Below are 23,952 nucleotides of genomic sequence, written 5' to 3'. Positions count from 1 at the left end.
GCAGCAAAATAACTGATAGGGAATATAAGAAGCAGGTTGGCAATAACAAGAAAATTATTTCTGAAACAGAGGAATTTGTTAACACTGAACATAAATTTATTTGTTATGGAATATTTATTGATTATAAGGAAATAAAATTTGTGGCAAAACTTGATTAAAAGACGAGATCTGTTGACTACATAAATCATCATCAGGTCACTGTGTAACAATGGAATAGCATTTGCAATGTTTGACTAATTTTGTCATTAAAATAAACAAAATGTGATGCACTTATATTATAAAAAATGACACACATGTACATTTTGCTTATTTTTATGAAAAAACTAGCCAAATATTATTCATGCTTTTCCATTGTTAGACTGTGACCTGATGATCAATATAATCAACTGACAGGATTTATTCTGAGGCATCAAGGAATTGTTAAGTCAGTAATAGAGGGAAGTGTGTGTGGCAAAATTTATAGAGGGAGGTGACAGCTTGACTGTACTAAGCAGGTTCAAATGGATGTAGCATGTAAGAGCTATGCAGAAGCAAAGAGGGTTACACAGGGTAGACCAGTGTGGAGAGCTTCATCACTGTCATATTTAGACCTATCAGGGGTTTCATATCACTCCAACTGCACCAGACCCACACTACTACAGAACCTCCTCCAGCTTGAGCAGTCCCATGCTGACACGCAGGGTTCGTGGATTCATGAGGTTGTCTCCATACCCGAACATGTCCATTCACTTGATACAATTTGAAATGAGACTTGTCTGACCAGTCATCATGTATCCAGTCATCAACAGTCCGATGATGGTGTTAAATGGGCTCAGGTAAGGTGTAAAGCTTTGCATCGCGCAGTCATCAAGGGTACACAAGTGGACCTAGGGCTCCAAAAGCCAATATCGATGATGTTTCGTTGTTTGGTTTGCACGCTGACACTTGTAGATGTCCCAGCATTGAAATCTACGATACTGACAGGTGACACATACATAAGCATTCTGTCTGATCACCTGCATCCATTCAAGTCCATTGTGCATTCAGACAGACTTGGGCTATTCCAGCAGGACAATGCAACACCCTACATGTCCAGAATTGCTACAGAATGGCTCCAGAAACACTCTTCTGAGTTTAAACATTCCTCTGGCCATCAAACTCCCCAGAGGTGAACATTAAGGAGAACATCTACGGTGCCTTGCAACATGCTGTTCAGAAGATATCTCCACCCCCTTGTACTCTATGAATTTATGAACAGCCCTCCAGGATTCGTGGTGTCAGTTCCCTCCAGCACTACTTCAAATTTTAGTCGAGTCCATGCCACGTCATGTTGCGGCACTTCTGCATGCTTGCAGCGTGGTTGTTGTTGTCTTCAGTCCTGAGACTGGTTTGATGCAGCTCTCCATGCTACCCTATCCTGTGCAAGGTGCTTCATCTCCCAGTACCTACTGCAACCTACATCCTTCTGAATCTGCTTAGTGTATTCATCTCTTGGTCTCCCTCTACGATTTTTACCCTCCACGCTGCCCTCCAGTACTAAATTGGTGATCCCTTGATGCCTCAGAACATGTCCTACCAACCAATCCCTTCTTCTAGTCAAGTTGTGCCACAAACTCCTCTTCTCCCCAATTCCATTCAATACCTCCTCATTAGTTATGTGATCTACCCATCTAATCTTCAGCATTCTTCTGTAGCACCACATTTCGAAAGCTTCTATTCTCTTCTTGTCCAAACTATATATCGTCCATGTTTCACTTCCATACATGGCTACACGCCATACAAATACTTTCAGAAATTACTACCTGACAATTAAATCTATACTCGATGTTAACAAATTTCTCTTCTTCAGAAACGCTTTCCTTGCAATTGCCAGTCAACATTTTATATCCTCCCTACTTCGACCATCATCCGTTATTTTGCTCCCCAAATAGCAAAACTCCTTTACTACTTTAAGTGTCTCATTTCCTAATCTAATTCCCTCAGCATCATTCAGCTACATTCCATTATGCTCGTTTTGCATTTGTTGATGTTCATGTTATACCCTCCTTTCAAGATACTGTCCATTCCGTTCAACTGCTCTTCCAAGTCCTTTGCTGTCTCTGACAGAATTACAATGTCATCGGCGAACCTCAAAGTTTTTATTTCTTCTCCATGGACTTTAATACCTACTCCGAATTTTTCTTTTGTTTCCTTTACTGCTTGCTCAATATACAGATTGAATAACATTGGGGAGAGGCTGCAACCCTGTCTTACTCGCTTCCCAACCACTGCTTCCCTTTCATGTCCCTCGACTCTTATAACTGCCATCTGGTTTCTATACAAATTGTAAATAGCCTTTCGCTCCCTGTCACCTTTAGAATTTGAAAGAGAGTATTCCAGTCAACATTGTCAAAAGCTTTCTCTAAGTCTACAAATGCTAGAAACGTAGGTTTGCTTTTCCTTAATATTTCTTCTAAGATAAGTCGTAAGGTCAGTATTGCCTCAAGTGTTCCAGTATTTCTACGGAATCCAAACTGATCTTCCCCGAGGTTGGCTTCTACTAGTTTTTCCATTCGTCTGTAAAGAATTCGTGTTAGTATTTGCACCTGTGACTTATTAAACTGATAGTTCGGTAATTTTCACATCTGACAACACCTGCTTTCTTTGGGATTCGAATTATTATATTCTTCTTGAAGTCTGAGGGTATTTTGCCTGTTTCATACATCTTGCTCACCAGATGGTACAGTTTTGTCAGGACTGGCTCTCCCAAGGAAGTCAGTAGTTCCAATGGAATGTTGTCTACTCCGGGGGCCTAGTTTCGACTCAGGTCTTTCAGTGCTCTGTCATACTCTTCACGCAGTATCGTATCTCCCATTTTATCTTCATCTACATCCTCTTCCATTTCCATAATATTGTCCTTAAGTACATCGCCCTTGTATAGACCCTCTATATACTCCTTCCACCTTTCTGCTTTCCCTTCTTTGCTTAGAACTGGCTTTCCATCTGAGCTCTTGATATTCATACAAGTGGTTCTCTTTTCTCCAAAGGTCAGGGTGCTACACAATATTACGCCGCTGTACCTGTTTCTTTGGCTCTTCAGTGTGTGTATGAACTGTGCCAGTTGATTACTATTCTGACAGCAAGTAGGCAATAACGCACAGTGCAACACTGCACAGATTATTTTTACAATGCTTACTTATTAACTAAAGTGTCCCAAAAAGCTGTTTACCATTAGGTCCACGGACCTATGATATTTATGTTGTCTCCAAGAGTATCATCCTGTAAACGTTTGTAAAATAAGTCCTATGACATTCTGAAGGCTGATGTTCCATGTCAATGGAAATACAATGTTATAAATAAAATAGAAAGAAACTTCCACATGGGAAAAATATATTAAAAACAAAGATTCCAAAACTTACCAAGCGGGAAAATGCCGGCAGACAGACACAAGAACAAAACACACAAACACACACACAGAATGGCTTGTGTCTGTGTATGTGCGGATGGATATGTGTGCGTGTGTGTGTGTGCGCGAGTGTACACCTGTCCTTTTTTTCCCCCTAAGGGAAGTATTTCCGCTCCCGGGATTGGAATGACTCCTTACCCTCTCCCTTAAAACCCACATCCTTTCGTCTTTCCCTCTCCTTCCTGAAGAAGCAACCATCGGTTGCAGTAATTCTGTGTGTGTGTTTGTGTGTTTTGTTCTTGTGCCTGTCTGCCGGCGATTTCCCGCTTGGTAAGTCTTGGAATCTTTGAAATACAATGTTATTCATTTAAGAAACTGTTGTAATATATTCCATTGGACAAAGGAAGTATTGTGGACCTAAATAGGATTACTTCGAGTTACAGAGAGCATTGTGGCATATATTTGCATTCAACAAGGTGAAGGGATTATTTTCATTATATATGATGTGGGATGATGATTTCAAATCACAGTAGTTAACAGGATATGACAATAGCAGAACAGGAGGGGAAGATTAGAGCCCTTCAGGCTGAATTAGATAAAGCTAGGGAGGAACTAATTAGCTTAAGGGGGGAGAAGGGTGAAGAGAAGTGGGAAGTGGGAGCAGGGAACAGGAGCCGCAGAAAGAGGACAGTATCTGAAAGTTTCGTTGTTGGCACAAGATAGATTTTCCCTGTTGCCACAGTTAAGTAATGAAGAGCCCCATGTAGGTGTAGCTGATGCACAGCAGGATTCAATTAGGAAGCATGTTACTTCAGAAAAAGTAAGAAGTAGGAAGAAAATTCTGCTGTTAGGTAGCAGTCATGGAAGAGCTGTGGGCCAACTTCTGCAAGGAAAATTAGGTGAGAGTTACCAGGTCACAAACTTTTTCAAGCCTAGTGCATCTCTCAGCCAAGTGATAGAGGGCGTAGGATCTTTGTGTAAAGGCTCATGTTGTAATAGTGGGTCGAACAGGGAACAGTATTGATAGGGACCACAGCTACAGTATTTGAGAGTGACCTGGTAAAAATAGCATTAGCAATGAACCATACTAATGTTGAGTTTGTGCCTGTTTTCAAGTGGTACGACTGACCCAAGTTGAACAGCTCTGTGAAGAGGGTCAATATGGAGTTTAATCGACTGCTTCAGGCTGGCGCTGGGTCGGGGATTGGTTTGGTTCCTATTGACACTATTGGTAGGTGGGGCTTTACTTCTCATGGCCTGCATCTCAATAGAATAGGGAAGGATATACTGACTATGCTGATAGCAAATTCTTTAAGGGGGGACACTGCAAATCATGGAAGTAGTTCTTTTTAGGTTAAGCTCATTATCTACACATTCAATATTGAAACAAGACGTATCTGAAAATGTTAAGCATAATACTTATGAAGACAAAAAAAGTAATAGTAAATTTACTAAATCAAAATATCAAAGGTTTAAAAAAATAAAATTAATGAATTTCAGATCTGTTTAGATGAGCCACAGTCTACAAATCCTGTTGATATTATTTATATTTCTGAACATCATTTAGGTAGAGAAATTGAAATGCTTAGTATAGAAGGGTACACCTTAGCTTCAAAGTATTTTAGAAAAGAGATGGAGAAAGAAAGAGTTGCCACTTACATTAAAAAGGGTCACAATTATAAAAACATTGACATTCTTAAATACTGTAGTGATCAGCGTTTTGAAGCATGCGCCACACAAGTAGAAACACACAAAAGAAAAGTAATTATAGTCACAATATACAGCACTCCAACTGGTAATTTCCAGCTATTCACTAAACAGCTTGATACAGTTTTAAATTTCTTAACTTCTAAAAATAATGAACTCATATTAAGTGGACATTTTAATTTAAATTTTCTGGAAGATAGCTACTCAAGATCCATACTAGAGTCTCTTACCATTTCTTATAATCTCATTCCCTTAGTACCGTTCCCAACCAGGGTTTTGGGTACCAGCAGCACTGCTATTGATAACATTTTCATAGATACTACCACACTAGCAAATCATAGTATAAATCCAGTATTTAATGCCCTTCCAGATCATGATGCCCAGTTCCTTACATTTCATATAGTGGGGGCTGATTCAACTAATAACAGGAAATGGGAAACTATACGAATAATAAATGAAACAGGAATTGTAGGTATAAAAAACTGTTTAAGGAATACAGACTGGCAAGATGTATACAATTCACCCGGAATAAATGAAAAATATGACTGTTTCTCTAATTTAGTCATAGGTCACATTGAAAACTGCTGCCCTAAGAAAGTAATCAAAGCAAATAGATTAAATGTTTCAAAACCTTGGATTACAAATGGAATAAAAGTATCTTTGCAAAACAAAAAGAAGACTGTACTTAATGTCAAGGGAAAACAATGACTACAGAGCTAAATCATGTTACAAATTATATTGTAAAATTCTAAACAAAGTAATCAAAACCTCAAAATGTATTTATTTTCAAGAAAAATAAATGCCTCTAATAACAAGATAAAAACTGTATGGAACATAGTAAAAAGTGAAACAGGAAAAACTAATCAGGCAAATGAGGAAATTATGTTAAATGTAAATAATGAGTTGATTAGAGATACCTCCAAAATTTCAGACACTTTCAATAACTTTTTCCTTTCAATAGCAGACAACTTAGGTTCACATAGTTCCTCAGAAGACCGCTTAAAATATTTTAAAAAATGCACTTCCGCAGAAATTTGACAAAATTCAACTATATCCTACTTAACCGAAAGAGATTTCTAATGTTATTAGCTCTCTTAAAAACAAATGTTCCAGTGGTTATGATGAAATGAGCAATACCATAACTAAATGTTGCTCCTCAGAACTTTGTGACATACTGAGTTACTTATGTAATGAACCCCTCCACAGTGGTACTTTTTCAGATAGGCTTAAATATGCTATTGTCAAACCATTACACAAAAAAGGAGACAAATCCTCAGTGGAAAACTTCCATCCTATTTCATTATTGGCAATATTTTCAAAATTATTTGAAAGGGTTATGTACAACAGACTTTATAAACATATTAAAAACAAAGATTCCAAGACTTACCAAGCGGGAAAGTGCCGGTAGACAGGCACAATAAATAAAACACACAAACACACTCACACACACACAGAATTTCTAGCTTTCGCAACTGACGGTTGCTTCTTCAGGAAAGAGGGAAGGAGAGGGAAAGACGAAAGGATGTGGGTTTTAATGGAGAGGGTAAGGAGTCATTCCAATCCCGGGAGCGGAAAGACTTACCTTAGGGTGTAAAAAGGACAGGTGTACACTCGCGCACACACACACATATCCATCCGCACATACACAGACACAAGCACACATTTGTAAAGGCAAAGAGCTCAGGCAGAGATGTCAGTCGAGGCGGAAGTACAGAGGCAAAGAAGTTGTTGAAAGACAGGTGAGGTATCAGCGGCGGCAACTTGAAATTAGCGGAGGTTGAGGCCTGGCAGATATTGAGAAGAGAGGATATACTGAAGGGCAAGTTCTCATCTCCGGAGTTCGGATAGGTTGGTGTTGGTGGGAAGTATCCAGATAACCCGGATGGTGTAACACTGTGCCAAGATGTGCTGGCCGTAGTGTCATCCACAAAAATGGTGAATCTACAATGTTCCGTAGAGAGAGGAAGGTCATTTATAAATATAATAAAAAGAAGGGGGCCCAGAACTGAGCCCTACGGCACTCCACATGTAATGGTACCCCATTCTGAAGATACTGGGACACCATCTTGACTATCTACTACTTTCCTTAAACATCCAATGAGTTATTGTGATTTGTAGCATTTGCATAACAGACAGATCTTTGAACAGTCAAAGTACATCTTAATTTTATGCTGATACAAAAATCGGGGTGTCTTTTCTATGGAGAAAAAAGCCCCGCTTTCCAATTATTGACTCAGAACAGATGTAGAGCTTCTGGTTCTTGCACAATTGACAATATTAATAGCACACATTTGGCACCATTTAATTTTGATCTTCATTTATATAAAAGCAAAGAAATTTATATTTGTTCTCACAGTTATTTCTTAATACTAGTGTATGCCGCTACATGGAGCATTCTGTTTATAATGCAGCTTCTTAAAAGTAATGTAATATGGTAATTAGTGATGACCTCCTGCCGGCTAAGCAAACATGTGAATAATATAAGTGTATTATTGATTGGTAGCTCTCACCAAGATCTATCTGTTGACACCCCATTGACAGAGTTAATTTCAAAGTGTGGTAGTGTAATATGTTTTTTGATTTGTTGTGTCTCTGGAAGTCCTGGCAGTGTTGAGAGCTCTGATAATCCGTACTTCCATCTCAGCATTATCTTTAATTTACCATTTTTGCCTACTGAATGTCTATCTCTATTTCTTTATGAAATATCACAACAAATGTGAACAACCAAAACGCCACTATACCATTTTTATAGTCAGTCTGAGAGTTGCCATCTCTTTACATTTAGGCAGCTTGCAGGAGTCACAAGGGCTAGGTTTCTCCCACCCACAGCCAATAACTGTCATCTCCTGCGGTGACGTAAAGTAGCTCCTTACCAAGAATGTGTGCCTTTCAGCAAATCAAGGCCATCTGGCTAGTGCCAGCTCATCCTTGTAAATATGCAAACCAACTTGAGACCACTAGCTGTTATTTTTTTGTCATATTCCTCATGCACACTGACATGTAATCTGATGAGGATTTCATCAGTACAACCACCTACAAGAAATTAACAGTGCTGCCTAGCACCATCATGCCACCAGTTTCCAGCATGTTTGCAAATGAATTTTTCTTCATTATGAAACTGCTGTGTGCATGCAAAACATTCATAACTTATTAACTTATCACCACATGCACCAGATCAGTTTTTCTGTGCAGTTATATTTATCTAAAAAAAGTTTAAGTTAAAAATATTTGATACTTTCTTGATTTATGTCATTATTGTTCTTACACTTTTTTTTTTTTTTTTTTTTTTTTTTTTTTTTTTTTTTTTTTTTTTTTTTTTGGTACACCTGCTTGTCAAGGGACTAGCTTATAGATTTCAATCATTTATATCTGAAATTGGCGATAGCAATAGTTTTGGAGTAAATCAAATTATATAATGAAAAGATAGACTGATGTTAATGGAGGTAGTGTATATGTTGCGGTAGGTAGCACACCACACCTCGTACACGTCAACCACAGTGCTCGGGGGTGACAGCACCAAGTTACGACACCTGAAGATGGGTGTATAAGAGCCGAAAACCGGTTGTGTGATAGTAAAAGAACTTCACAACTGAAGTGGTATTTTCAACCTCTGGGACAAGAGAAAGTCAAATCCACTGAAATAGAAACTGAAGCCACATGCAAGTTTGTTTTAGTAAGACTTAGTAACCCGGATGGGTATAAACTTCTAATTGGGCCTTTCCATTGACCATTACACTCATCCCCCAGATGCAACCAAACATTTGAGAGAACTGTCTATTAATATGTATCTTCCCCAGTCATACTTCATCACTGACAGACTTTCATCTCCTAACAATACTGATTTATAAACAAAACAATACCAAAGTAACCTATGGTGGAATGACCACATGAGAGAAACTGTAGGAGAAGCACATGTCAGACTGAGATTAATTGGAAGAAACTTAAGATATGTAATTCATCCATGAAAGATGTGGCTACAAAACAACTGTTAGGCCAATTCATGAGCAATGCTCATCAATATGGGACCTTTAGCACATTGGGTTAATAGAAGACAAGGGAAAAAAATCCAACGAAGAGCAGCACATTTCATCAAGGGAGTATTCACTTGACACAAGGGCATTACAGGCATTCTCAAAGATGCTACGAGAGATGTGTTGTGCATCACGCAGAGGTTTACTATTGAAATTTCTAGAGAGTATATTCTGAGAAGAGCTGGGTAACATATTACTTCCTCGCACATATTCCATGCCTAATGAAAGGAATAAGAAAATCAGAGCTCATATGGAGATTTACTGATAATAGTTCCTCCCATGTGCCAAATGCGAAAAGAGCACGAAAGGGGGGAAACGATAGTCATCTCAGAAGTACTCTCATCCATACACTGTAAGATGGCTGGCATATTACAGGTGTAGATGTAGAATGTTAAATGTGTTGTGTGAAAATACAACAAGTAGTTTGGAAACTCACTCATGACAGAAATACACTGAGGGGAAAAAAGTCACAGCACCATAAAATAATTAATGCAAAGTACTGAAATGCTGGGAATATATTTGTCTAGGTAACATATGCAAGTGATTAACATTCCAAGATCACAGGTTAATGTAAACACAAGATAACCCATTGCAAATAGGAAATGCTGGTACATTAACAACTGGTATAACCACCAGAATTTTCAATGAAAGCATGCAAACATGCTTGCCTTGTGTTTGACAGGCCTGAATGTCAGTTTGTGGGATAGAGTTCAATTCTTGTTGCAATTAGTCAGCCAATGCTGGATGGTTAATGCTGTTTGTGGATGATGCTGGAGTTGTCATCCAATGACATCCTGTATGTGCTCAACTGGAGACAGATCATATGACTGAGCAGGCTAAAGAAATATGTTTACACTCTATAGAGCATGTTGGGTTGCAAACAGTGCGATGTGCGAAAGCATTATCCTGCTGGAGTACACCCCCTGGAATGGTGTTCATGAATGATACACAAATTTGCAGTCAGGGTGAATGGGATAACCATGAGAGTGCTCCTCCTGTCATACAAAATTTCACCTCTGGTTATAACTCCAGAAGTAGGTCAAGTGTGTCTAGCACACAGACAGGTTCGCTGCAGGTCCTCAACTGGCCTCCTCCTAACCAACACACGGCCAGCACTGGCACTGAGGCAGAACCAGCCTTCGTCAGAAAACACACCTCCACGCTGCCCTCCAGTGAGCTCTCACTTGACACCACTGAAGTCGCAAATGATGGTGGTATGGAGTCAGTGGAATGTATGCTACAGGGCATCTGACTTGGAGCTGTCCTTGAAGCAACCAATTTGTAAGAGTATGTTGTGTCACTATGGTTCCAACTGTCCAACTGCTGCTGACACGTGACTGTACATTCTCTTGACCACTGCTGCCAGCAGTCATGTACAGTGGCTACATTCCTGTTAAATCGTTAAGCAATATTGCAGAAGGAACATCCAGCTTCTCATAGCCCCATCACATGATCTTGTTCAAACTCAGTGAGATGTTGGTAATGGGCTCTTCATTGCCTTAAAGGCATTCTTAACTCACATCAACTCGCCACATCTGATCTCAAACACAACTATCGCTCACGACCGTTACAGTGGGTATTTAAAGCAAACCTGATTTACATCCTCGTGGTGATGCTACTAGCGCCACTCTTATGCTACTGGTGCTAAATTTTAATAGTCATCATCTTTTAGATGTAAAAACATGCTTACCGACTTCTGTTTATGTCGCACAATTCTCCTGGTGTTGCAGTTGTTTTCTGTCCCGTCAGTGTATATTGAAACTAATGACAACAAAGCAGACCTGGCCTATTTCATGATGTCCACATGAAAACTGGTATCAATTACTGTGAGACAGTAGAAAGAGGAAGTGAAAAAAGTAGCAGCATTTATTTCTTCAGTAAATTAGATAATGAGATAGTAGTACCACATATGATGGATTAACTTGAAACTTAGTTCTGGGCAGGAATGTGTGTACAAACTGTCTCAAATTAAGAAAAATAGTTCACCAAGTACTGGAGAGATGTAGTAGAATAGTTCATGATGGGAGGGATCCTCTGTGATCTGTAAAGTAACAGTAACTACTGCACACTAGTTGTAAAATAATAAATACAGAAATGCTACAGCAAACATTTTTGTCTTTCAGAAGGGCAATGTGTGAAGTGTTCACAATACATTAACAGACTCTTATCAAAAACCTCAACTAAAATCAAAGAAATTGTGGTTTTAAGTTAAAGTTATCAGTGGCAACAAAGTTAATGTACAGACATGCATATGTGGAGAATTCTGGCTCACACTTTGGGCTTTATGATTAGGAAAGCAGTGGAAATTAGACTATGTGAAAGGAGTTTCAATAGGGACACAAGCACTTTGCAATGCGTGGAAGTGTGCACTTGATAATGAAAGATCATAGGGGAAGACTTCATATAGTTTACTGCACAATATGAGCGGTGGCACTGCAAGTGGATCTGTATAGCCAGTACAAATGTAAACTATGGACCAGAGGGTGCCACCACAACTTGTGCCATATCTGTGATGTCGTCAGTACATAATCTAGCTAATCGGATGCACTCCTCCACGTATAAAAGTGTGAGGCCATCAGTTTAACAGCAGTCAGACTTAGCACTCAATGAAGATGACTGAGGCAGTCACCGAAAGCTTGCAATTTTATCCCCATTTTGGTGCAGTAAGTTAGCTGAGATTTTGTTAAGATTTCAAAGAGGTACAAAGAACAGTAACTTGGTTTAAATGGAAAGAAATGTAAAATGTGTACTTCATAAAATACAGAACTGTAGCATCCTATGACTATGTCTGTGAGTCACAACTGGACACAGTTAACAATATTGTGAAGAGGAAAGTTGCTACTCACCATATAGCAGAGATGCTGAGTAGCAGATAGGCACAACAAAAAGACTGTCCCAAATACAGCTTTCAGCCAGTAAGGCCTTCATCAAAATTAGATGACAAACACACACATACACACTCACGCAAATCCAACTCATGTATGTCATACACAGTATAGCTAAATTATTATATGGGCTGGACGAAGATATGTGATCATCAAAAACAAAACACATTAGAATGCCTAATATGGTATTGTTGGCATTCAAAACATCTTCCAGTCATCTCGTAATGGATAAATACAGGTACTGTATGGCTTCACAGGAATCTTATACCATTCTTCCTGCAAAACAGTGTCAAGTTCAGATAAAGATGACGGAGATGGATAACGATCATGCACCCTTCTCCCAAAGAAGACCATGAAGGCTGAACAATATTGAGATCTGCTGACACTGGTAACCAGGGAAAGTGTGAACATTCATCCCCTTGTTCACAAAACCGGTCCTGGTGAGGCAAGCTGTGTGAACAGGGGCTTATCTCTGAAACTCTGCCATGTTTCACTCTTGGGGCTTAAACTCAGCCAGAATTTGGAAATAGGGTGAAACAAGACTCATCTGACCAAATGACATTCTTCTATTGTCCAATAGTCCAGGTTTTATGGCTCTGACAGTATGTTTCCTTGTTATAGGCATTTGCACCACTGATGTTGTTTTGATGCTGATAGCATTTGTGAATGTAACATTCAGTTCTGCAGCAACTTTTGCAGGTGTTGTTCTCTTATTTTTCATCACAGTCCTCTTCAATGACTGTCCATCACAATCACTTGACACACACTTTCATCTGCATTGTGATTTAGCAGATGATGTTTTTCCACTATCCCTGTATGTGGCATAAAAACTTCAATATGTTGCCTCTTGATATAGCAAACACTTCAGCTACCTTGCTTACAGAAACATCCACCATATGAGCACCAACAATGTTCCCAGGTTCAAATTCAGTTAGCTCCGACATAATCACTCATAACTACAGAGAGCACTGATTGGACCACTAATGACACTTACATCATATTGAGGACACTGCACAGGTTCTGCTCAGTGCCAAATACAACAGTGCAACTTACAGGCTCAGCTAGCATCTGCATTTACATTTATGCATGCACATATCACAGTGTTTCTATATTTTTGCCCAACCCCTGTAGATGATATGGAGTAGAGCTGTTCTGTACAATATTCTGACATATAATATAATTTTTTCTGTATAAGTGCAACAGTTTTTCCCTCTATTTAAAAAAAAAAGTAACTAAACTACCTGCCAGTAAATGAATTGCTGATGATTTCATATGAATAGAGACTTCTACCTATTTCTAGAAGTGTTACTTTTTTAAATATTAATACACACCTGTGGGGCAACACCATTTAGTACTCCAGTCACCTGCGGATTTTCAATTGCATAAAGAAGTAGATTTGTTAAGTCATGAATATGAATCCATGGCATGAACTGTGATCCTGAACCAACAGGTCCACCTAAACCCAGGTAGAATGGAAGATAAAGCTGCTTTATCATTCCACCATTTCTTCCCAGGACAACACCTAATCACACAAAACTTAAAATCAGTATTATAATTGAAATTGTATAAATAATCAACATCATATCATGCATCTCAAGAAACACATACATATGTGAAATGATAGAAACTTTGATTTCTTTGTCTTTGTCCCCTATCAGTTATGCTTCAGTTACATTACTATCTCTCTCTCTCTCTCTCTCTCTCTCTCTCTCTCTCTCTCTCTCTCTCACACACACACACACACACACACCACACTCCTTGTACCTTATTTTATATATAGTATTCCTAATCTTTAATGAGGCAACTCTTACCTCAGCCCACAAAAACTTTACTAACCATTTCAGTGTTGTCTGACATTATTTTAAGAATGCAAAATTTTGTGTTTCACCATCATCTTATTTTTATACAGATTTCACTTTTGAAGAAGCCAAGGTTTACATTTTGAATATTCTTTTTCAATTACTAGCCATTCTTACCTGTTAAGTTAAAATGTTTTGATTCACAGTTGCACTTGCTGATAATTCATGCCAGAAATTATTTTAGACACATATTTTAACTCTGACAGTATATGCAGATATAATTGTTACATTTCACATTCCCTATTTTTGTCAACAACATTAATATATATGTCATAGGCAATGCTAAGTATACCTGTAATATAAGTAAAATAAATGTATCAACAGAAATATTGGGCTGACTGTTACCTGATCTCACTATGGTTTGACGAACACCTGAATCTGCTGGCAGTTTTGCGGCAGCTTCCCATTCGTGACATAATTCTGACAAAAAATCAAAGCTTTTTACGCTACTCTCTTCATCGTATTCCTCTGATGGACTTGGTTTATAAATACCTGTAAATGGACTTCTGATAGTAAGAGGTGGTGTGATAATAACAAGAGTTTTCGTTTCCATATACCTAATAATTGCATACCTACACCAGATATTGTAACAAAAACTTTAGGTTTGTTGGCAGATTTTGTTATTGAATGTGCTAAAGACTGTGTAGTATTTACACGACTTGACCAAACATTCTGCTTAAATCCAGGTGTCCATCTCCTTGTGGGGTCTAGAACATTTTGCCCTGCTAAATTCACAACTGCTGTTGTATTATCAGGAAGACCACTTTTCTCCAAATCACCCTGAAATCAAAGAAGTATGAATCTGGACACTGTTCTCATATAGCAACTAAAGGAATACAAAGAAATAACTTTAATATTATGAAAACTGCCTCCTCTTAATTCAGGATCTACAGATGTAAGTTGTATGTAAATACTTCCCAGTCAACCAGTCATTGCCAGATGCCTTCACATAGTGAAAACAATAAAGTACAGTAATGATATAAAAGCAGAACCTCCTAATGAACAGTATGCCACATGAGTGACAGATCCTGTAAGGAGAGTCAGGTAGGCAGTGACAGTAGCAGAATTATAAATGAGATCTTCCTATCTGGCTACATTTAAAACTTGTACAGAGGCAGCCTCGCACTCAATGTTAAAATGCACTCTGTCAAGGACTGTGTAATTGTGTTCATCTGCTAACACATCACTCATTTGCCAATTTCTGTGCTTTGCTAAGAGTGGCAGACTTAAGATTTACAATGCCTAGATATTTTTATTATGTAACTTTGTGCCAGGAGATTCAGATTATCTGATTATCTAGATTCAAGGATTGAAGATTCGTGTAAATTGTATGACAACAGAGGTAAATAGGGATCTACTCTTACAGCAAATAGACACTGCTAATCTCTGATAAATATCAGTGTGCTGCTGTCAATATTAAGCAAACAGTAGGAAATGATTAGCAGCTATTTTATGTAACTGAGAAAGCAGCAGCTTTTTTCAAAGAAGTAGCTTTCCTTTGAATTTTACTGTGTTAAAATTACCCTGAGTCCAAATAGCCTACAGCAGTTTAAAATTCATTAACTATTAATTTAGTTTCTATGAGCTGTTTCACTAATATATCTTATGATTTGCTCCATGTCATTGAAGTTTCTCCTTCGTGTTCTGATTGATGGTGATGATGAAAGAATTAAGGATTGGATCAATTGCACTATCTTATGGTACAGTATATGTAAATAAATCTAGAATAGGACCTAAAATCAGATAAAGATGTTTTGTTGTGAATAATTTTACTAATTTACAGCTTCTGATCATATTTCTACAAGTTTTCTGTAGGCTTCGGTGTCTTTAGACATAAAATGAACATTGAGCTAAAAGAAGACCATATTTTTTTGATGCTTTTTATAAAACTGTAATTTTATAATAAGACATCATCTTTGAGATATTTCTTGAGCATAAACTGATCAAAAACTTTTTGCGCCGCCCTCATGACTTGCACAATTTGGGTTGTTTTTTTTATTTGGAAACATCTTTCTCAATGCTGTTTTGACCTCAGGAAATTGCTGTGTACAACCACCTGGAGATCAACAGAATGTGCTGTGCCTTCAAACATGAACAGAACAATGCACTTTGTACACTTTTCATTCTGTCAACATACCTCATTGGGTCACTTCAGGGTTATGGCAAGTGTGCATGGTCACATTTCAGCAAGAAGGGTTGTTGTCATGGGAAGTTGCTTATGGAATGGTTGTATAATACAGCAGTTCCATTCACCATTCAACCACACTGGTCTGGCAGGAAACATTGAATATCTGCATCAAAGTGGTCGTTTGAGATCAACAACATCAGATGGTGACTGCTACCTAAAATTATGCCTCGTAGACATCCAAAGAAAAGGCATCAGAGCTGCAAACTGCCTTTCCAAAAGTAACTGGAAGGCTAAGTTCCAAAAAGCATTTGACTTGGTGTCCCACTGCAGACTTTTAATGAAGGTACAAGTATACAGAATAGATTCCCATAAAAGTGAATGAACTGAATACTTCTTAAGTATTAGAACTCAGTATGTTGTCCTCGACAGCGAGTGTTTGTCAGAGACAAGGGTGTCATCAGGAGTGCTCCAGGTAAGTGTGATAAGACCACTCTTATTCTCTATAAACATAAATGATTTGATGGACAGGGTAAGCAGCAATTTTTGGCTGTTTGCTGATAATGCTGTGGTGTACAGGAAGGTGTAGTCATTGAGTGACTGTAGGGGGATACCAGATGACTTATATAAAATTTCTAGTTGATGTGATGAATGGCAGCTTGCTCTCAATGTAGAAAAAAAATGTAAGTTAATCCAGATGAGCAGGAAAAACAATCCCATAATGTTTAAATGCAGCATTAGTAGTGTGCTGCTTGACACAGTCATGTCAATTAAATATCTAGGTGTAATACTGCCATTCAATGGTCAGTCACAGGGGTTAATTGAAGTGCAGTGTAACCACTGTAGATCAGGTCTGATAAAAAGAATGTTGCAATTCATTCCACCTACATCTACTTACATACTCCGCATGTCACTGTACAGTGTATGGCAGAGGGTAACTTGTACCACTACTAGTCATTTTCTTTCATGTCCCACTCACTAACAGAGCAAGTGAAAATATCAATTACCTATGCACCTCTGTATGAGCCCTATCTTTGTCATCCATACAGAGAATGTATGTTGATACCAGTAGAATGGTTCTGAAGTCAGCATTAAATGACGGTTCTCCAATTTTCCTCAACAGTGCTTCAGGAAAAGAACTTCGTCTTCCCTTCAGGTATTCCCATTTGAGCTCACAAAGCATCTCCATGATACCTGTGTGCTGATCGAACCTACTGGTGACAAATCTAGCAGTCCACTTACGAATTGCTTTGATGTCTTCCCTTACTCTGACCTGGTGGGGATCCCAACACTCAAGCAATACTCAAGAATTGGTTGCACTAATGTACTAAATGCAGTCTCCTTTACAGATGAACCACACATTCCTAGAATAAAGTTCATTCTCCCACCTTCCTTATTACTGTCCTTATATGCTCAGTCCATTCCATAACGCTTTGCAGTGTTACACACAGATATGTAATTGACACGGCTGTGTCAAGCAATACAGTACTAATGATATACTTAAACATTACAAGACTGTTTTTCCTACTCATCTGCATTAACCTACATTTTTCTACATTTAGAGCAAGCTGCCATTTATCACACCAACTAGAAATTTTATCATGTTGTATTCTTCTATCTTCACTCAATGATGACAGTGTCCAGATTCATACTTCTGTATGTTATTACTTTGATTTCAGGGTGATTTGGAGAAAAGTGGTCTTCCTGATAATACAACAGCTTTTTTCTAGTCACTTGGGACTTTGTGTTTGGCAAGAGATTCATTGATACATGCAAGCTAAGTAAGGGACCACTTCAATAGAGTACTCACAATAAAACAAAAATGGGATTCCACCCAGATCTGGTGACTTTCTTTTTTTCAACTATTTCAATTGCTTCTCTGCACCAGGGATGCCTGTTACTATGTCATTCATATAAGAGTCTGTAAGACAGTCAGACAATGGTGTGTTTCTACGATCTGCCTGTGTGAATGATTTCTTAAATGAGGGATTTAAAAATTTAGCTTTCCTTTTGTGCCACATCAGACTGGTCAGTGAATGACTGGATAGAAATCTGTGACCTGTTTAGCAATTTTATATAAGACCAGAATTTTCTGGGTTATCGGCGATCTCTTTTGCTAAGGTATGACAATGGTAGTTGTATCCTTCATGCACAATTTTCTTCTTACTTTTGCCTCTTATCATCTGCACATTCTCTTTTGAACAGAGTGTGCAACAGCCTTAGCTTCCTGAGCATTTTCTGAATTTTTTAAACCACAGTGGGTCTTTTCTATCCTTAATCCACTTACTTGGCACATACTTCTCCAGGGCATGATTTACAATCCATTCCAACTTTACCCATAATTTGCCAATTTTCATCATACTGGAATTAAATGATGTGCAGTCATTTTCTAAGATGAATGCTAATAACCGATTATCTGCTCTTTCTAGCAAAAATTCTCTCCTAGCCTTTTTGATGGATATAGCAACCATTGTCGCTAAGATGACATCTTGATCTCTAATCCCTGTCTCTATACTGACACTGTTGATAAGTTCAGGTCCGTTTGAAGCTACAAGGTCAAAATATTTCCATTATGTGTGGGTCATCAAATTACCTTCTTAAGGCAGTTTTTGGAAAAATTTTCTAAAGTTCTTCACAAGACTGCCTGTCTGTACCACCTGTAATGAACCACAGATGTTTCAGTCTATATTTGGTAGATTAAAGTTGCCTCCAACTAATATTGCATGGTTTCCATACTACTGTGCATAGATTTTCCTTCAATGATTCTAAAACTGTGAAGGCGGAATCAGGTGGCCAGTACAGACATCTGATAATTAACTGGAGTTCACCCAGATACGTTAGACCTGTCCAGATAACTTCACAGTCAGATTCAATTTCCACCTCGATAGACACAATGTTTTTGTCAACTTCATTGAACACTTGTGCCCTCCTATGGTGTCTAACCTGTCTTTGCAATATACATTCCATGCTTCACTATATATTTCAGGGCTTTCTACTTTGGATTTTACAGTGTACTTCTTATAAAACATCCAAGCAGAAGAAGTGTTAGTAATGCATAAACCCTTTTCAAGAGTACAGTGCCATTTATTAATGAAGAAGTGGTCACCCTGATCTTAACTTATGATGAACAACACCAAAATGAATCATGAGCAGTATTGTTTTCATGGCGATCCTGTCCAACTTTGTTAATACCATCAAGTCTCAAAGTTTTGCCCCAAGAAAACATATGTGAAGGAAGTAGCAGTTCTTGCAGCTGTTGCAACAAATCTGGATGCTAGTTCTCATAAGGTGCAAAGAGAAGTTGGGGGGTTGGGTTGTTTGGGGGAAGAGACCAAACAGTGAGGTCATCAGTCTCATCGGATTAGGGAAGGAAGTCGGCCGTGCCCTTCCAAAGGAACCATCCCGGCATTTACCTGGAGCAATTTAGGGAAATCACAGAAAACCTAAATCAGGATGGCCAGACGCAGGATTGAACAGTCATCCTCCCGAATGTGAGTCCAGTGTGCTAACCACTGTGCCACCTCACTCGGTAGAGAAGTTGGTATCAGCCAAAGACGTATTCTGTGTGTTCTTCATAGACATAAATATCACACATTTCAGATTTCTCTGTAGAAAAATCTATATGGCAGTAATATACAAAATTGTTTTGAATACTGTTAGTGGATTCTCCAGCAAGACAATAATTTTGTGGAGAAATATTGCTTACTGTTGTGGCCACATTTGCAAGTTAAGGGGATGTAACCCCTCTGGTCAATGAGAAACCTACTTTGGATTGATCAGTGGAATATGAATTTGTGGTGTGACCTTATATGACAGCACATGATCAGCTCTCATTTAATTGATGGTACCGCGAATGGGAAAAGTACAGACATAGTTTATCCTCGTTGCTATAACCTCATCAAATGATGTGGTTCTGATACGATGGAGATCCTGTGAATAATTTTTCAATACCTAGAGAGCATTGAATACCTTATTTCGAAAATAATGAGTGGGAAGAGGCAGTCCTATTCAGATATATCCTGCGCAATTGCCTGGCCTGATTCCTTTAGACTATTTCCGCTGGATTCATTAAAGCATGTGGTCTACAAGGAGACTCCAAAAACTATAGAGAACAAGAGAGAGTGAATTACTGCTGCATGTAAAGAAATTACCTAGATATGTTGACAGCAATGAGTTGATTTGTGATTATGTATGCACAAAGGTGTTTGATGCAGATGGTTCTCATTTTCAATATACTCTGAAAAACACACCAAGAGAAATGTAACACAACATAATCATGCCTTCATTCTTTTTTTGGATCCTCAATGTACAGATGGAACTTGTGACCCAACCCTGGGTGTGAATGTGGTGCCAAAGAACAAACCATCCACCACATCGTCAGCAAGTGTCTATTGAGGACGTTCATCGGCACTGATGACTTCCTGGGGCAACACCTCAAACTGTGGTGTGGCTGCAGAATCTGAGTGTGGAATTGTGACTGATGAAAATACTAGAATCTGAACTTTATGCAATCTTATTGTTTTGTAATATAGTTTTACATTTATTGTTATGTGCCAATGTTCAATTTACATTATTTTATTATGTTTGTAGCCTATATTTTAACAATGTAATTCTCTTTTATGGTGTTTCCAATGTAGTGTGTCATGCCATAAACTAAACAAATAAATAATTCTTTTTTGGTCACAATGTTTGGGTTCATTTATTTCATGTATTATTTCAATGTAAGATCTTGTATCAGTGTGCAAATACATATCTTGTATATCTTTTGTTTCTTTATCATATTTGCATATTTCTTCTTAAAATAAAATGATCAAAAATATGTCATGTCTGATTCTCTCAATCCTATTTCAGTTTTTCCTGTTTCAGCAATAAGTAGAAACTTCTTTTCTGTCACACAGTTTCAATAGCTATTACTGAGTTTTCCAGTTTGAATTGCAGGCAGCATAAACATTTTGCTTGCTCTTTTAATTTAATTCAATTGAATAACCTAAGCAACAGATGCTTAATCAGGCATAAAGCTTCAGTTATAGGTTACAAAATATTTTCTCAGTGGCATCATCTGTATTTTGTATATTTGAGGGTCTTACAGTTTCTTGTTTCTTGTTCCAGTCCCATATTTTAAAAAAAAATCAATTTAGTATATTTTGCACCTTAGACATTTTGGTTCTGACGGTGCCTATTTATGTAAAGTCCTCCTTGTAAAACTGGTTTTACACACACTGTCAGTAACATATATTCCAATCCAACTACTGACAAAGCATATATGGGTAATGAGAAGCTAACCTGTAACACACATATCATCTGTCAAGTGACCTGAAAATGTAAGTTCACTCTCCACATTCAGGTGACTGTGGTGCTTTGTTTTCATCATGGTTTGTCCAGTTTCAAGTGACTTAAAGTATTTCTTTTTCCAACAAAAAATACTCTTTTGGTTTATTTTTTAATATTAGGTGAACTGTTGTTAGGTGACCATACAAATGCACAGGGCTCTGAGGACGTTATAACACACAACATACTGTGACAGTTGGGCACTACCTTTTTCAATAAATGTGAATCCATACTTAATATATTCTTCATTATAAAATCTTCTTTTAGATGACATTTTCAACCAATGTACAAAGTCAATAAAAATACTATTTACTTCTACAGAACACGACAGGTGTCATAATGAGCAGATTGCAGACTGAAGAATGTGTTGTGTCAGCAATAATTTGGTGACAGACAAAGACAAGGCAAAGCTGATGCTGCTACTCTACAAAAATTGTGTGACATAAATGTGGGGATATATATTGTTTGAACACTGATGTATTTTGTATCCTCCTCCTCAAAACTAATGTTTCCAAGTTGTGCAGATGGGAAATTTGTCTCTACATAGTTAGTCTTTCCCTGATTTGCTTTCCTTATTTCCCTCCCACAGCCTTCTTCTTCCCTTTTATTTTCATTTGACTACCTTATACACTCCTGGAAATGGAGAAAAGAACACATTGACACCGGTGTGTCAGACCCACCATACTTGCTCCGGACACTGCGAGAGGGCTGTACAAGCAATGATCACACGCACAGCACAGCGGACACACCAGGAGCCGCGGTGTTGGCCGTCGAATGGTGCTAGCTGCGCAGCATTTGTGCACCGCCGCCGTCAGTGTCAGCCAGTTTGCCGTGGCATATGGAGCTCCATCGCAGTCTTTAACACTGGTAGCATGCCGCGACAGCGTGGACGTGAACCGTATGTGCAGTTGACGGACTTTGAGCGAGGGCGTATAGTGGGCATGCGGGAGGCCGGGTGGACGTAACGCCGAATTGCTCAACACGTGGGGCGTGAGGTCTCCACAGTACATCGATGTTGTCGCCAGTGGTCAGCGGAAGGTGCACGTGCCCGTCGACCTGGGACCGGACCGCAGCGACGCACGGATGCACGCCAAGACCGTAGGATCCTACGCAGTGCCGTAGGGGACCGCACCGCCACTTCCCAGCAAATTAGGGACACTGTTGCTCCTGAGGTATCGGCGAGGACCATTCGCAACCGTCTCCATGAAGCTGGGCTATGGTCCCGCACACCGTTAGGCCTTCTTCCGCTCACGCCCCAACATCGTGCAGCCCGCCTCCAGTGGTGTCGCGACAGGCGTGAATGGAGGGACGAATGGAGACGTGTCGTCTCCAGCGATGAGAGTCGCTTCTGCCTTGGTGCCAATGATGGTCGTATGCGTGTTTGGCGCCGTGCAGGTGAGCGCCACAATCAGGAGTGCATACGACCGAGGCACACAGGGCCAACACCCGGCATCATGGTGTGGGGAGCGATCTCCTACACTGGCCGTACACCTCTGCTGATCGTCGAGGGGACACTGAATAGTGCACGGTACATCCAAACCATCATCGAACCCATCGTTCTACCATTCCTAGACCGGCAAGGGAACTTGCTGTTCCAACAGGACAATGCACGTCCGCATGTATCCCGTGCCACCCAACGTGCTCTAGAAGGTGTAAGTCAACTACCCTGGCCAGCAAGATCTCCGGATCTGTCCCCCATTGAGCATGTTTGGGACTGGATGAAGCGTCGTCTCACGCGGTCTGCACGTCCAGCACGAACGCTGGTCCAACTGAGGCGCCAGGTGGAAATGGCATGGCAAGCCGTTCCACAGGACTACATCCAGCATCTCTACGATCGTCTCCATGGGAGAATAGCAGCCTGCATTGCTGCGAAAGGTGGATATACACTGTACTAGTGCCGACATTGTGCATGCTCTGTTGCCTGTGTCTATGTGGCTGTGGTTCTGTCAGTGTGATCATGTGATGTATCTGACCCCAGGAATGTGTCAATAAAGTTTCCCCTTTCTGGGACAATGAATTCACGGTGTTCTTATTTCAATTTCCAGGAGTGTATATTCATTGTAATTTATAAGAAATGGAAGGAGTGAACATAACCACTCACTGTACATTTGAAGTATTCTAGCAACTGTTAAGTGGTAGCATTTTGCTCAGGTGGTCAGCTAGTTGCTGATTGCGACTACATAAAATGCTGTGCAGAAGTTACAGCACAATCAGCCTTGCCTCAGATAAGCTATGTACACAATGTGAAAGAACTGAACTGGTTGATTTTGGGGGAGAGGACCAGACAGTGAGTTTAAATCACAGAATATCTAAATCAGGATGGCCGAATGCAAGTTTGGACCGTTGTCCTCCCGAATGCAAGTCCAGTGTGCTAGGAATTGAATGTGCTATGGAGGTGCAAAGAACAGTTCTTGGACCAGGGATATGAAAACTTGTGGCAAGGGGTTCAGAGCAGATGTGGCATAAGAATGGACCAGAATGTTGTGCAATGGAGTACACTTTGGGAGATCTGACAAGGAGTCTGAGAAAAATGGTCCTCATTTCAGGCCAAAACAAAAGCTAGACCCAGTCCTGGCAGAGGACGTGGATAAGTTCTTCCATCCTGAAGTGATATTGTGTAATGATGGGAGGCATAAATTAGTGGCATGTGTGG

At 39.3% G+C, this 23,952-nt stretch overlaps 1 protein-coding gene across 2 annotated transcripts in view; it reads right to left on the bottom strand.

Moving 5' to 3' along the window:
• Positions 1–23,952, bottom strand: part of LOC126354989 (epimerase family protein SDR39U1) — a 44,311-nt gene that overhangs the window by 10,431 nt on the left and 9,928 nt on the right. For both annotated transcript variants that reach the window (XM_050005089.1, XM_050005088.1), the window contains exons 3-5: positions 14,419–14,626; positions 14,192–14,338; positions 13,319–13,509 (exon numbers count right to left, since the gene is read on the bottom strand). In XM_050005089.1, coding sequence (XP_049861046.1) covers positions 13,319–13,509; positions 14,192–14,338; positions 14,419–14,626 — 546 coding nt within the window. The remainder of the gene's footprint in view (positions 1–13,318; positions 13,510–14,191; positions 14,339–14,418; positions 14,627–23,952) is intronic.

The sequence above is a fragment of the Schistocerca gregaria genome, chromosome 3 (genome assembly GCF_023897955.1).
Source record: "Schistocerca gregaria isolate iqSchGreg1 chromosome 3, iqSchGreg1.2, whole genome shotgun sequence".
Taxonomy (NCBI): Eukaryota; Metazoa; Arthropoda; class Insecta; order Orthoptera; family Acrididae; genus Schistocerca; species Schistocerca gregaria.
This window is presented reverse-complemented; position numbering and strand designations above follow the sequence as displayed.